Source organism: Stegostoma tigrinum, chromosome 5 (assembly GCF_030684315.1).
Source record: "Stegostoma tigrinum isolate sSteTig4 chromosome 5, sSteTig4.hap1, whole genome shotgun sequence".
NCBI classification, from domain to species: Eukaryota; Metazoa; Chordata; class Chondrichthyes; order Orectolobiformes; family Stegostomatidae; genus Stegostoma; species Stegostoma tigrinum.
In genome coordinates this window covers 119,320,427-119,336,306 of record NC_081358.1, presented here as the reverse complement: position 1 = coordinate 119,336,306, position 15,880 = coordinate 119,320,427, and the positions used below count along the sequence as shown (strand labels likewise).

General features: G+C 43.7%; 1 protein-coding gene across 5 annotated transcripts in view; it reads right to left on the bottom strand.

The window, feature by feature from the left end:
• Positions 1-2,948: 2,948 nt before the first annotated feature.
• cdh7a (cadherin 7a) overlaps positions 2,949-15,880 on the bottom strand; it is a 146,367-nt gene continuing 133,435 nt past the window's right edge. For all 5 annotated transcript variants that reach the window (XM_048529269.1, XM_048529270.1, XM_048529268.1 and 2 more), the window contains 3 exons: positions 13,514-13,631; positions 9,967-10,218; positions 2,949-4,214 (listed from right to left, as the gene is read on the bottom strand). In XM_048529269.1, the coding sequence (XP_048385226.1) occupies positions 3,721-4,214; positions 9,967-10,218; positions 13,514-13,631 (864 nt within the window). In that variant the 3' untranslated portion in view covers positions 2,949-3,720. The remainder of the gene's footprint in view (positions 4,215-9,966; positions 10,219-13,513; positions 13,632-15,880) is intronic.

Here is a 15,880-nt window from a genome sequence, read left to right as displayed (position 1 = left end):
TGTCACAATCCGTTCCTAACTCTCCTTTGGAAACCAATAATATACCAGCACCCGAAACTGCTGCAGTCCATCTGGGGGGGTACACACACAGCTCTACTTGGCAATGAGTTGCAGGGCTTTGACCCCAGTGAAAGAAAGTCAATGCAGTTCCATGTGAGGATGATGTTCAACTTGGAGGGGAACCTACAAGTGGCACTGTATACCCCCGTACCCAATGCCACGCTCCATCTAAGCGGTTGAGAAAGAGTACTTGGAGGATATTGTTTAATGACCCTTGGTGAGTTGTTGCAATACATCTTGTAGTTGAATCTCGTTGCTGTTACTGCATGTTGGAGGTGGGCTGAATGCTGCTTGGAGTGGGGTGAGTTTAAGGGTAGTTTTGACATGGATGGCGTCAAACTTACTAAGTGTTGTCAAAAATGCACCCATCCCAGCAGATGGAGAGTAATCCATTGCATTCCTGACTTATGTCTGACTTGACCTGCTGTTGCCTAGATAGGTTCCTGGTCAATATTAACCATCCCAAGATGTTGATTGTGAAGGAATTCAATGACTGTTCATGCCATTGAATGTGAAGACAGATGATTACATTGTCTTGTTAGAAATTATCAGTGCCTGTCATTCGTGTGGCACAAATATTATTTGCCATTCATTAGTATAAGTCCAAGAATTGTTGCATTTGGACATGAAATGCTTCAGTCTTTGAGAAGTCACAAATGGTGCAGACAATTTACAATCATCAGGGAATATCCCCATATCTGACCTTCCAATGGATGGAATGACATTGATGAAGTAGCTGATGATGGTTGGGCCTCGGGCACTAAGATTGAATTCAGGGAGAATTGGCAGACAGGAATTCCAACCCAAACCTCATGTCAAGATCAGGCAAATCCACTTGTCACAACCTTCACAGTATTGGCATTTTAATGAGTGAAGACAAATGTTTGTCAGTGGGGGAAAATTTCAAATATGAACCTCAATGTAAGAGCATTGAGAAAAACCAAACCTGAAGAATCTCTCTGATGGTGCCCTGAGGCTGAGGCTTTCTGCCTCCAACAACTACAATAAAAAATGTTTCACTAATGCACTCATCAGCAGGTTACTATCAAATACCTCAAAGTTGTGTGAAATTGAGGGAGACAGCTCCTTCTCAAGAATGTTGGGAAAATACACTCAGACAATATTCTATTGCTAAAAAAAATAGTTTTAATGGAGAGAGAGATAATGGGAACTGCAGATGCTGGAGAATTCCAAGATAATAAAATGTGAGGCTGGATGAACACAGCAGGCCAAGCAGCATCTCAGGAGCACAAAAGCTGATGTTTCGGGCCTAGACCCTTCATCAGAGGGCTTGTAGTAATCTCAAATGTATTGTCTAAATGGGAAGTGGAAGCAGGTTGAAAGCTGATTTTCAGTAGAGAATCAGGTAAGTACTTGAAGATGAGAATATTGTAGGATTAGAAGCAAGAACTGGGCAGGAGGGTTAATTGAAAACAACAAGAGCTGACATGATGATCTGAATGATCTCCAGTGAATGTGTTTCTGACCACGGAGATATAAATTAGCTCAACCTGCACCATCCAAATCTGCTTAGCCCACTGAAATTAAAGGGGGAAGGTTGTGGAGATTGGAGATATTCATGGATATGATAGGAAAGCGATTAGGTTACTGTGAATTATCATCCAGGGGTCTTGGCTAATAATTGGAAGTTAAAATCCCACCACAATTGCTGACGAATATCAATTCAACTAATCAAATTTAAAATAGCATTGGAATATAAAGCCTGTATAAGCAATGGTGATCTTTTAGCTACTGGTTTGCTCCAAAAACTCATCACGTTAACCATTCCCCTTTAGGGAAGGAAATCTGCTTTTCTTACCTGGTCAGGCCCATATGTGGCTCCGAAGTGTCCTCTGAAGAGGCCTAGGCAAGCCGCTTCATTGTGCAAAGGCAGTATAAAAAAAGTTACAGTGGAAGTACGTTCAACACATGGACTACAACAGCTCAGGAAGGCAGCTCAGCAACTTAGCCATCAAAGAGAGAGGGAGTGCAATGAAAAAATGACCACACTAATTCCTGGAATGGAAATCAGAAGAATTGTGGATGCTGTAAATCAGGAACAAAAACAGAAGTCGCTGGAGAAGCTCTGCAGGCCTGGCAGCGTCTGTGAAGATAAAAAATCAGAGTTAAAATTTCAGGTCCAGTGAGCCTTCCTCAGAACAGGAGCCAAAATGTTAACTCTGATTTTTTTTCTTCCCAGATGCTGCCAGACCTGCTGAGCTTTTCTAGCGACTTCTGTTTTTTTGTTTCTGGAATGGAAAGATTGCTCTATGATGCAAGATTAAATAAACTGGGATTTTACTCTACGGGATTTGAATACATTTAAAAAGTGACCAAATTCAAACACTCAACAACACAGGATGGACATGGCGGCAATGCTTCCCCTGTCTGGAGCATGAAGTGTCTCATACCAAAGGGAGACAGTCCTAGACTCAGAGGCAGGTCATTTAGGACTGGGATAAGGAAAAAGTTCTCTTGCATCTTTGTAATTCTATGCCCTGGATGTTTGAGGAGACTCAGTTATGAAGAGATTGATAGATTTTTGAATATTAAAAAGATCATAGGATAGAGAGATAACGCAGGAACTCGACAATCAGCAATTCTACTATTGAATGGACGACTGCCGGTCTGAGAAGCATCTTCCATCTCCTGTTTCTAATGTTCTCAAGAACAATTATAGACTGTAGAACAACTATAGACTCAAGAACAATTAGAGATTGATAACAAACTCCTGCCAAGAATGACACTTCAATATTAAATAATGGAATCGTTGGGCAGTGAGGGGAGTAAGACAAGAAAAAGATGTCAAAGGAGCTACATTTCTTTTTAAAAATGCATTGATATTACAGGACTAAGTGCACAAAACACATTAATTTTACATCCTTTTATTGAAAACTATACAGGTATGACCAAACATAATGACACTTTTTAATATCCTATTACAAAACCTATTTTTATTATTCATAGGTGTACAAATGGAGGAAAATCTATGAGTCATGGAGCAATGATTGTCTACAAAACTGAGCCTGAATTTCTTTTTTTTTCCACAGATTATGACATATGACGAGATTTCCAATTTTGACATTTAAAAAACAATTTCTATTTGTCTTCCCTTTCAGCTTGCAGTGGACAATGATCCAGTAAAAACAGTTCCTTGCGATTTTTCGTGTCTTTTAGAGATGAAAAGTGTCCCATTAATTTGCTATAATTAGATTCACTCATGCTTTATTCCATCTCAAATATTCTGGAGAGGAGTTACAGTCAGCAAGCATCCCCATTTCTTAATCCTGAGCTAGTGTATAAGCCTGGCTCAAACACAGTGGGGTTTAGCTTCTTAATATAAATATATCAACGTGTAACAAATCAAAACAAAAAAGATTAATTCTCCTGTACAAATCAGAAGAGATAACATTTATAATCTAGCACTGCTGTCATTTTAACCCTTCATATCAAAAAAAAGTTAAGCAACGCTCTTAATCCAGCTGCTTTGTGAGTTTTCCATGGGAATTCAGATGAAACTGCACCACTTAAGAAGAGGCAAAGTAAGACTCTTAAAAAATGGTTTTGTATTTACATTCCAGCCCACCCCTCCCTCCAATCAATCCCAAAACTGTCCCGTTTACATAAAAAAGTCTGTGCATTGTTTTGAAGGGGGTGTAACTAAGAGTTCATACTGTCGTTGGAGTTACCGTACATGTCTGCCAGCTTTTTGAAACGGGGTCCCCAGTCACTGAGGTAATCGTAATTCTGGTCCGATACTGAGGTGATGGAATCTAAGGAGCTGAGTGACTCTGCAACTGAGCCGTTCCCCTCAAACGCGTATGTCTGGAGAGAGTCATATGGAGGAGCACAGGGATCTGTGTCAGCACCTTTCATCCTCTCCCAGATAAATTCTCTGAAGATGATGTTGTCAGGAGACAGCTTGTGCGTGGCTTTCGAAAACAGCTGAATTTCGGGCGTGATGTCCCGTCGCGTTTTCACGTCCTGAATGAAATTGAGATTCCTCAGCGTGGCCATGTCAAAAGCTTCAGTGTCCTCCTCGCCGCCCCCCTCATCATCGTACCTGACTATATTCTCCCTAATGTCCTTCTCTTCATCAAATATCAAAGGCTCCCTCTTGCGCCTCCTCAGTGTCACAATGAGCAGCACCAGCACTGAAACACAAAAAGAAGAACATTCAAAAGCTGCTTCGCTGAGGTAAAATGCACAGGAACATAGAAACAAGGCCATTCAGCCCCTTGGGCCTATCTGTCATGGCTAATCTCTAATATTAACTTCTGCCATAACCCATCACATGGCAGGGAGGGGGGTCACAGACTTAAAACAGAGATCACAGGTAATCACTTCCCTCAAAGGGTTGTGAATCTGTGGAATTCACAGTACAGCAGTCGCCAGGAAATTGAATAAACCTAAGGATCAGATGAACAGATTCTTAACTTAGTAGATGGGCCGAAAGGTTACGTGGAGCGGTTAGGAAAGTGCAGTTGAGGCTGCGCTGATATCAGCCACGATTATATTGAATGGCAGAGCAGGTTCGAGGGGCTGAATGGCCTACTCCTGCTCTTGGTGCTTATGGTCACAATCATTGCCGAACAAATCAAGCAGATTTGAAACTTCCAAGTTGATCACCAGCCTCAACAGGCTTTTCTCTCTGGGGTGGGGGGGTGGGGTTGAGGAGTTGGGGGTGGGGCGGTAGGTGTGAGAATTGCAACTGGGGAGAAGTGCTTCCTGGCATCACGGCTGAGCTTTAAATACAAATCTAATCAAAATGAAACAAGTGATGCTCTGAGTGAAAGTGAAGTGATTCTCAAAATCCACTCAGTTAGAGTCGGAGGGCAGTCACCGAGGTTTCTCACTTCAGTTCATTAGACAGTGATTCCGAAAGGAAGTCAGACACATTCTGGGAATGATTTTGGAAAACACAAGCACAAAATGTACAGGTAAGATCAGGTAAAGTCCTTGTAATTTTCCTCTTTAGTCTTAGAGCAGTTGAGATGGCAGCTACGGCAGGGCCATGATTTTGCAGCAGGATGTGGGAACTCAGGGAGACTTGCATCATCTGATGACTACATCTGTGGGAAAGGCACCCAGCTGTAGCTCCAGGGAGTCTGTTTTAGGGAGCTGGACACTCTCAGGATCATCCGAGATGCCAAGCGCATCATAGATAAGAATTTTAGTGAGGTGGTCACACCTAAGGTACAGGCAGAGAATAGTTGATTGACCACCAGGAAGGGGAATGGGAGTGGGCAGAGAGTCCAGGAATTCCCTGTGGCCATTCCCCTCGAAAACAAGCATCCTGTTTTGGATGCTGCTGGGGCGAATGACTGTTCTGGGGAAAGCAGCAGTAGCCAAATCAGTGGCACTGTGACTGGCCCTGGGGCACAACAGGAAAGGGGAAAGGTAAACAGGACATGAGGGATAGGAGACTCAGGAGCACAAAAGCTGACGTTTTGGGCCTAGACTCTTCATCAGAAAAGGGGGATGGGGAGAGGGTTCTGGAATAAATAGGGAGAGAGGGGGAGGCGGATCGAAGGTGGATATCCCGTGAGGTTTGTCCGGAGGGAGGAGAGTAACTTCTTCAGGTTAGGCATCCCTGGAAGAGACTTTGCAGTGAGGTTAAAATTGCATCAGAGATAATGGGAACTGCAGATGCTGGAGAATCCGAGATAACAAAGTGTGCAGCTGGATGAACACAGCAGGCCAAGCAGCATCTCAGGAGCACGAAAGCTGACGTTTCGGACCTGGACCCTTCATCAGAAAAGGGGGATGGGGAGAGGGTTCTGAAATAAATAGGGAGGGAGGGGGAGGCGAATCGAAGATGGATGCCTAACCTGAAGAAGTTACCCTCCTCCCTCCGGACAAACCTCAGGGGGCATTCACCTTCGATTCACCTCCCCAAATGGGGTTGCGTAGATTAACATTTTGGTCGGCATGGACCAGTTTGAACCAAAGGGCCTGTCTCCATGCTGTAGGACTCAATGGCTCAAATCAGCTTTCAGCAACAGCAGTCTTTACCTGGTGCTGGATAATGTGCATTTTGCATCCATGAGAGGGGACTGAGGTAATCATGTCTTGAACACAGCAAGCCAAGCAGTATCTCAGGAGCACAAAAGCTGACGTTTCGGGCCTAGACCGTTCATCAGAGAGGGGTCTAGGCCCGAAACGTCAGCTTTTGTGCTCCTGAGATGCTGCTTGGCCTGCTGTGTTCATCCAGCTCCACACTTTGTTATCTTGGATTCTCCAGCATCTACAGTTCCCATTATCTCTAATCATGTCTTTCTTCTCTCATTCATGGCCTGATACCTGGCTCAGCACACAATGAAAATGATGAAGTGATTCAGAATGTAGTGGCAATCACACATTGCACAGAACTCCAGCTGACAGCTCATGCATTGTGCTTTCTCATTGAATATCTGTTCACAAAGTGAGTCCAGCATGGCCTGTGAGCTGTACTTAGAGGTTGCAGAGGCTGGATTTGTACTTCCTTCAGCACAGAAGATTAAGGAGTGATCTTATTGACATACTTATGATGAAGAAAGGTATTGATAGATTGTGAGAAAGCACGAGAAGTGACGGGACATGTCCGTATTCACTGGCAATTGTTTTCACAAATGGATATCTTACTCTTTGCAAAAATTTGATTTCAAGGTATGGTGGCTCAGTTGTCAGCACTGCTGCCTCACAGCACCACGGGCACGGGTTCAATTCCGGCCTCGGCAGCTATCTGTGTGCAGTTTGCACATTCTGTGTGGATTTCCCCCAGGTGCTCTGTTTCTTCCAACAATCCAGAGATATGCGGGATAGGTGGAAAATGCAGGGTTATAGAAACAGGGTGCGGCAGTGTGTTTGGCTGGGAAGCTTATCAGAGTGGGGACTGATGGGTGAGTGGCCTACTTCTACACTGTAGGGATTCTATGAATCAAAACTGGGTTTCATAGACATTGGTTCAGCCTGAGTACTAAGGTACATAGATCCAAGGTGGGTAAATGAACTTAAAATACAAGTCAGCAAAGATCTCATTGAATTAAGCAACTGATCAAGAGGATGCAAGATAACAAAATGTGGAGCTGGATGAACACAGCAGGCCAAGCAGCATCTCAGGAGCACAAAAGTTGACGTTTCGGGCCTAAACCCTTCATCAGAGAGTAAGATGGGGAGAGGGTTCTGGAATAAATAGGGAGAGAGGGGGAGGCGGACCGAAGATGGAGAGAAAAGAAGATAGGTGGAGAGGAGAGTATAGGTGGGGAGGTAGGGAGGGGATAGGTCAGTCCAGAGAAGACGGACAGGTCAAGGAGGTGGGATGAGGTGGTAGGTAGGAAATGGAGGTGCGGCTTGAGGTGGGAGAAAGGGATGGGTGAGAGGAAGAACAGGTTAGGGAAGCAGAGACAGGCTGGACCAGCTCTCTGATGAAAGGTCTAGGCCCGAAACGTCAGCTTTTGTGCTCCTGAGATACTGCTTGGCTTGCTGTGTTCAAGACATGATTACCTCAGTCCCCTCTCATGGATGCAAAATGCACATTATCCAGCACCAGGTAAAGACTGCTGTTGCTGAAAGCTGATTTGAGCCATTGAGTCCTACAGCATGGAGACAGGCCCTTTGGTTCAAACTGGTCCATGCCGACCAAAATGTTAATCTACGCAACCCCATTTGGGGAGGCGAATCGAAGGTGAATGCCCCCTGAGGTTTGTCCGGAGGGAGGAGGGTAACTTCTTCAGGTTAGGCATCCATCTTCGATTTGCCTCCCCCTCCCTCCCTATTTATTTCAGAACCCTCTCCCCATCCCCCTCTCTGATGAAGGGTCTAAGTCCGAAACGTCAGCTTTCGTGCTCCTGAGATGCTGCTTGGCCTGCTGTGTTCATCCAGCTTCACACTTTGTTATCTCGGATTCTCCCACATCTGCAGTTCCCATTATCTCTGATGCAATTTTAACCTCACTGCAAAGTCTCTTCCAGGGATGCCTAACCTGAAGAAGTTACCCTCCTCCCTCCGGACAAACCTCACGGGATATCCACCTTCGATCCGCCTCCCCCCCTCTCCCTATTTATTTCAGAACCCTCTCCCCATCCCCCTCTCTGATGAAGGGTCTAGGCCTGAAACATCAGCTTTTGTGCTCCTGAGATGCTGCTTGGCCTGCTGTGTTCATCCAGCTCCACACTTTGTTATCTTGGATTCTCCAGCATCTGCAGTTCCCATTATCACAGCTCAAGAAGATGAATTATTTTGTGCAATTCTTGGAATTGCTTCATGTATTTTTCATTGATTGAATCTGAGCATTGAAATAACTTTCCTGTTATCAGATGCCATTTCAATCTTATAAAAGATAGGTTTCCTTCATATGTCTGCCTGATAATCTGTGCACATAACTAACAGCTCACTGTACAGTGTCAGTTTATTAAGCCAACCTGAAGTCCTCAACATTTTGGGATATAACTTTCTCATTGGGTGTGCAGACTCCACATGAGAATCTCAGAAGTGTTACAATGTAGAAGTAGAGTATTTGGCCCATCCTGCCTGAACCAGCTTGTTTAATGAGCATCATTAGCCATACGTTTCCTCCATACACATGATACCCTTCTTTCTTGCTAGTATTATTTTATTCATCACTGAAAGGAAGTTCATGGACTTTACAATTCCTTTCATTCCTTTTGGATAATGTTTTTGATTTGATTTGATTTATTGCTGTCACACATTCCTAGGGACAGTGAAAAGTTTTGTTTTGCATGCAATGCAGGCAGATAATTTCATACAAAGTGCATCAAGGTAATAGAACTGAGCGAGGAATCCAGTTCTACGTCTGCAGAGAAGGTGCACAGACAGTGAGGTCAACATTACATTTGAAATTTGAGTGGCCCATTCTGAAGTCTAATAACAGCGGGGAATAAGCTGTTCTTGAATCTGTTGCTACGTGTGCACAGACTACCAGGCAGACATATGAGGGAAATCTATCTTCTGTTGGACTAAAGTGGTGTATAGCAACAGGAAGGTTCGCTACTTTTTTTTTTGGTGCACTCGGTGGTTCATTTAACCATTTGCTACATGTTTTCTTCAGCTGTTCATTTGCCACTTTTGTTAATCATAGAACTGGGAGGTTAGGAATACAGGTGCAGGCCACTCAGCCCTGCAAGACTGGTCCTCCATTCTAGAATAAGGCTGAACATCTACCTCAACACCAATTACCAGTGGTCATATTCAGAGAAGAATTCGAGGAGGAACGCAGAAAAAATGTGCCTCAGAGGATGGTGCGTATCGCAATCTGGTGTCCATTTTTCTGGTGGAGGCAAAAACCATTTATTCATTTAAAAGGAACCTGCATCTGCTCCTAAATCCCTGGATCATGCAAGGGAGTGTGGGAAGTGGCATTAGAATTGGCGACTAGCCGATTCAGCCAGCACAGGCACAGTGGGCCGAATGGCCTCTTTCTGTGCCACAATGCTCTATGGGTCTATATGCGAACTAATTCTATTCGCAAGCTACTACTGCATGGAAGCCAGAGAATTCCAGCTCAGAATGACTTGCCGCGTTCAGACATTTTTCTTGGCTCCTCTCTGCAAATTATTTTAAAACTATGGCCTAATACAACCAATTGAGCCTGCAACCACCGCATTTCCAGGCAGTGCATTCCAAACCCTAATTATTCACTGTGTGTAAAACATCGTCCATTGTATTGAAATATATTCCATTAAAATTAAAGCCTGTGCAAGTCAAATTATCATTAAGAGTTATATAGCATGACACAGGCCCCGCATTCTGCTTGAGCAGAGCATCTCACTGTTTGTCAGACCATACGCCTCCCCTTACAAGTGGAAGCATGAGATGATATTGGTACACCTGGGCAGCTCCAAATAAAAATTCCCATTTCGAAATGGACAGTGCCAAGACAAAACCATTGAAGACACAGCTACGTACCTAATAGCGTCAGAACACAGGCCAGTATGGCAATGAGCGCTCCAGTGCTGAGGCCAGCAGGTAGGACGAAGGCTTCAGCGTTGCAAGATTGAGCGATGCCGTCATCATCACAAGTACAGACTCGGACTGTGAGGGTATTGGTGCTGCTCAACGGTGGGGTCCCATTGTCCACTATCACAATCGGCAGGAAATAAACGGCCTGTTCCTGCCGACTGAATCCAGCTCGCCGAGTCAGAATCGTGGCTGTGTTATCTGAACGTGTTTTCATAAAATAATCACACTATATTTATATACAAGTCCACAGAATTATGCATAACAAAGAAATGTAGCCCAACTATGGGCTACATAGACAAGTCTATGTCAATGTTTTATAATGTATTCATTGAGGGGATCCAGGCCTCAATAGCTGGGCCAATGTTTATTGTCCATCCTTAATTGTGAAGGTGATGGTGAGCTACATTGCCTCACAATTTCATTTTTTTTTTCAACATGGCCCATGTGTGGGAACAGCTTCTGCAAACTGGAGGTCATTGCTGGGAGTAGAATTGGCATGTCAAACAGCATGTATGGACCCTGAAATCAGCCATCCAGCTTCCTGGGCATGTTGGCGGTGAGCTGCCTTCTTCAACTGCCTTGATCTATTTGGCACAGACAGGCCCATCAGGGAGGAGGTTCCAGAGGCTGAGAGACAATGAAGGCTTGTCAACACAGTCCCAAGTGAGGATGGTGAGTGGCTCAGGGAGGAATTTGCAAATGGTGGTGTTTCCATGTATCTGCCGCCATTGCACTTTGAGATGGTAGAGGTTGTCGTTTGGAAAGTTCTGTCAAAGGTGTATTGGTGAATCTCCCAGCCAGAACTGGGGCTGCAGGGGGTGAAATGAGTGGGGTTTACATCAAGGTCCAATACTAAGGGCCTGAGGCCCCAAGGGGAGCTTCATAACACTCAGACTGAGAGAGGGATCATTGTGCTCAGTTTGGGAATAGGGCTGAAGGACGAAGACCCAGGTTAGGAGCAGCACTTGGCCAAATGAATTCTCTCTGTCCTTGGTTCACACCTATGTCAAGGTCCATCAACACAACCTAGTAGTGCTTCCTCAGCCATTAAGGTATCCTTTGGGGAATCAAAAGAGGGATGGCACAGTGGCTCAGTGGTTAGCACTGCTACTTGATAGCACCAGGGAACAAGGTTCAATTCCCCCATCCGGTGACTATCTGCGCAGACTTTACATCCTGTGTCCACATGGGTCTCCTCCCACAGTCCAGGGATGTGTAGGTTAGGTGGGTTGGTTGTGCTAAATTGCCCATGGTGTCCTGGGATATGCAAGCTAGGTTGATCAGTCATAGGAAATGCAGGGTTACAGGGATAGAAAAGGGGTGGGTCAGAGTGGGATGCCTTTCAGAGAATCAGTGTGTTCCAAATGCAATGAATGGCCTGCTTCCATTCTGTAGTGATTCTATGATTCTTTTCCCTGAGTATCTTCAGGACCTATTGCTACAAAGAGTGAGGCAAATAGTATCCATTCACTTAACAAAACATTAGGCGAGGGGGCATAACACCTCTAGGTTATATAAATAATAGGTTGTGTTTTTTTTTTCTCATGCAATGAACAATAAGTCCTATTATATACAAGTATAAAAGACCCTTTGCTTAGGAATGTAATATATCCTTCAGTGCTATAGCCATTTGGCACTCCTGCTGCATGTGATTTATTCAGAATGCTATTGTAAATTTCCACTTTCTTCTCACTTATTTGACTCTAAGTAGGCAGCACCAAATGTGTCTTTGTGATTCTTTCTCATTCAGCAGCTGGACAAGCCCTTGAGTATATTACAGCTTAATTACGAGCAGCACAGTGCTATCCATTTACTGGTGACATGAGGAGGTATTGTGCGGGTGTCACAAGCCTCGAATGCATTTGCACTTTGGTTGATCAGTTTCGCAATGAACAACATGTTTTTGTTGAAAAGTCATTAACAGAGCAAAAACAAATGCATTTTTGTCATGCTGTCATATCACAATGTAAAATGTGTGACATCAAAAATAGGTCAGTTCGCTTTCCATGTCTTTTCAGCCCAATTTGCTGGAGAATTAAACACTGAGGCTTATTTTTCCTAACTGTCTTGCGCAAGTTGTCTCTTTTTTGTACATTTTAATTTCTGTTAAGTCACCTCTACTTGCCCGATGTCACATCATAACCCCCGAGGCAAGTTGTGCAGGAACTGACGGGCTATGGAAATTTCAGACAGAGATGCTATGCACTGATCGGATTAAGAGAGATAAGCATCACATTTGAAAAAGTTTGCCGCATTAAGTGAGTTATTTCGGTGTCGTAATGATCCAATAGCACTGCATCCAATCAGGCAGTTCATTCAAATTTATAAATAATCACGAGGACAATTAATTTGTTCAAAGAATGGGCAAACTGAACTACAGGAGCAACCATCCCAACACCCACAAACGAAGCTGCATTAGAACATTATTCCAACGAGCCACCACACACTGCAGCACAGAGGAACTACGCAGAGCAGAGGAAAATCACCTATATAGCGTATTCAAAAAGAATGGGTACCCAATGAACACAGTCCGCCGATTCCTCAGCAATAAACCCAAACAAACAGACAAAACGGGCTCAGAAACCATAACCACTCTCCCCTACATCAAAGACATTTCCGAAATGACTGCCAGACTACTCGGACCTCTTGGCATCAGGGTAGCCCACAAACCCACCAACACACTAAAACAGCAGCTAATGAAGTTAAAAGACCCTATACAGACAACAAACAAAACGAACGTCATCTACAAAATACCTTGCAAGAACTGTGACAAACACTACATTGGACAAACTGGCAGAAAGCTAGCCACCAGGATACATGAACATCAACTAGCCACAAAACGACATGACCCACTGTCACTCGTATCCTTACACACAGATGAGGAAGGACACCACTTTGATTGGGACAACACATCCATCCTAGGACAAGCCAAACAGAGACATGCACGAGAATTCCTAGAAGCATGGCACTCCAACCGGAACTCCATCAACAAACACATTGATTTGGAGCCAATCTACCATCCCCTGAGAAAAAGAACAGGAAATGACATCACCAATGCAGGAAATGACATCACCAACCCAAGGAAACCTAACCAGATAAATAGAAAGCGGGACATAACACCAGCGCTTAGTCGGAGGCTCACTGATGATGTTACCTAGAATGGTGACGAAACGTCTGAAAACTAACCTTCCAGCTCAGTGAGCAAACTCACATCCAGAACCTAAACCTGAGCTACAAATCTTCTCAAAACTCGCTAGAATGGGCAAATTGGAAATGCTGTCTCTGCTTCTCTCTCCGAAGGTTACGCCAGGCTTTCCACCACTTTCTGTTTTTAGTTTCAAATCTGCAGCATCTGCAGCGCTTTGCTTTTATTCTAGAATTAATATCCCGCTGAAGAAATGGCTCACATTTTGCTAAACATGCTAGAGAAAGGTCACAAGCAGCAAGACTCTGACTGACCTGAGGAATGATCAAGCAGAATAGAAATAGTTACCTCTGTTATCTTGCACTGTGAAATTCAGGTTATTGGCTGACCCAGCAGCAAGGGAAAAATAGAAGTGGTGTCCGCTTGGTGGTTTATCTCTGTCCACTGCACTGATTCTCTGAATTATCTGTAATTGCAGTTAAAGATTAGATTTGATTTCCAGCCGAACGCATGACTGAAAAGAACTCGACCACTCCAGCACAATTTTCGAAGGTCAAGATATTTGCATGAGACAAATAGACATGCCCAAGACTTTATGAAGTGCCATGCATCATGTAAGACGATGACACAAGGAAACAGGGAAAGTAGGAATTGTCTTGTCACGCACAGAATAGCAGAGTTGTTACAGTGCAGAAAGAGGCTGTTCGGCCTATCATATCTGAACTCATAATATTGCCCAGTGCCAGTCTCCTGCCTCTTCCCCATATGCTGGTGCTTGATTTCAATCCAAATAAATATTTAATGCCTCAATTGAACCTGCTTCCACCACATTCCCAGGCAGTACATTTCATACCCTGACTATTCACTGTGTGAAAGGTTTCTTTTGTCTCACATCACCCTTGCTTTATTTGCACATCACTTTAAATCTATGCCCTCTCATTTTTTTTTCACAATGGGAACAACTTCTCCCTATCTACTTTGTCCAGTCCACTCCTGATTTTGAAAACGCTTTACCAGATCTCCTCTAGGCCTTCTTCTCTCTGGGGAGAACGGTTCCGAATTCTTTCATCTATTCTCATGTGTAAAGTTTCTCATTCCTGGAACCATTGTTGTGAATCGCTACTATACACTTCCCAATGCGTTCATGTACTTTCTATAGTGTAGCACCCACACCTGAACACCAGTCTCCAGCTTAGGTCAAATGAGTATCTTGTACAAGTTCAACTCAATCTCCCTGCTCTTGTACTCTGAGCCCCATTTAGTAAGGCCAAGTACACGTTTTGTTTTCAATAACTCTTCTCTCCACGTGTGTTGCCACTTTTAATGATCTGTGCACAAGAACACCCCCTTTAGAATTATGCTTCCTATTTTGCATTACTTTTCAATTTCCTTCTGTCCAAAGAGTATCACTTCACACTTCTACACATTGAACTTCGCCTGTCACCTGTCCAACCACTTCACTAACTTGCCAATGTCCTTTTGGAGCTGCACATTGTCCTCCTCACGGGTTAAAGATCTTCCAAGTTTCATGTCATTTGCAAGTTTGAAATTTCTCCCTGTATACTGAGATCTAGATCATTAATGTATACTAGGAAAAGGAATACTCCCAATACTAACCCCTGGGGAGCTCCACTACAATTATTCCTCCAGCCTAAAAAAATCCATTGGCCATTGCTCTCTGATTTCTTTGACTCAACCTGTGCTTCCTATCATGTCATATGTAATCTTAAGGTTTGTTGTTCCATTTACTTGTTGAGGAAAGACTCTACATAGCTTCTCTCTATCTCCATCCAAACTAACCTCTCAGAAAAGGACGTCCACATCATACCTCAAGATGTCAATGGGTTTACACTCATTATTCCCCTGTGCCTTGATATCTGATTGTATTAAAACAGAATCACACAATCAGATTATGATCAACACTTCCTCGAGCTCCACTCATCCTGCTCTGGCTGACTGATGTCCTGCAGGAGGACTCAGCATGTTTCCATTCCTCACGGAACTGCTCCTTGAAGAACTCTGTAAAGTGACAGGGCAACATCATCATGGTTAAAGTAAGAGAACATGGTGAGGCAAACATAGGGGGAAGGTTAGCCATCCAGAATCTATTGGATAATGGAGACAATGTGAAAGGAAGAGATTTGAAATCAATGATAGCATTTAAAAGTTAAGCTGCTGCTGACATAAGTCATTGATCATAGATAGGGCTGTCGGGGAAAAAGGGATTTCATACAAGCTAGGATACTGGCAGGGAAGATTTAGATTACAGACTGCATAAGGTGGGAAATATATCTCAAGTTCCAATGAAAAGTGAAAATGTTCCATCTCTGATAGTAACTGTGATGGATTATCTCTCCCCATCCTCCTCAATTCTCTTGACCTTGTTGACACAATCAACCACAACATCACACTCCAACGCTGTTCTTCCACTGTTTTGGACAACTCTTGCTTGGCTCCTTTCTGACTTACCCATTCTTTCAAGTTAGATAAAATCCAGACAACAATCATTTGGGCTGACAAATGGCTAATAATATTCACATTGCACAAGATCCAGGCAATGACCATTTCTAACAGTGAGAGAATCTAACCATTGCCGCTTGACACTCAATCGAGTTACAATCACAGGGTTACCACTACCCAGAAATTGAACTGGGCTAGCTCATAAATACCAGAGGCTACAAGAGCTTGGAATCCTGTGGCAACTCATCTCCTGAT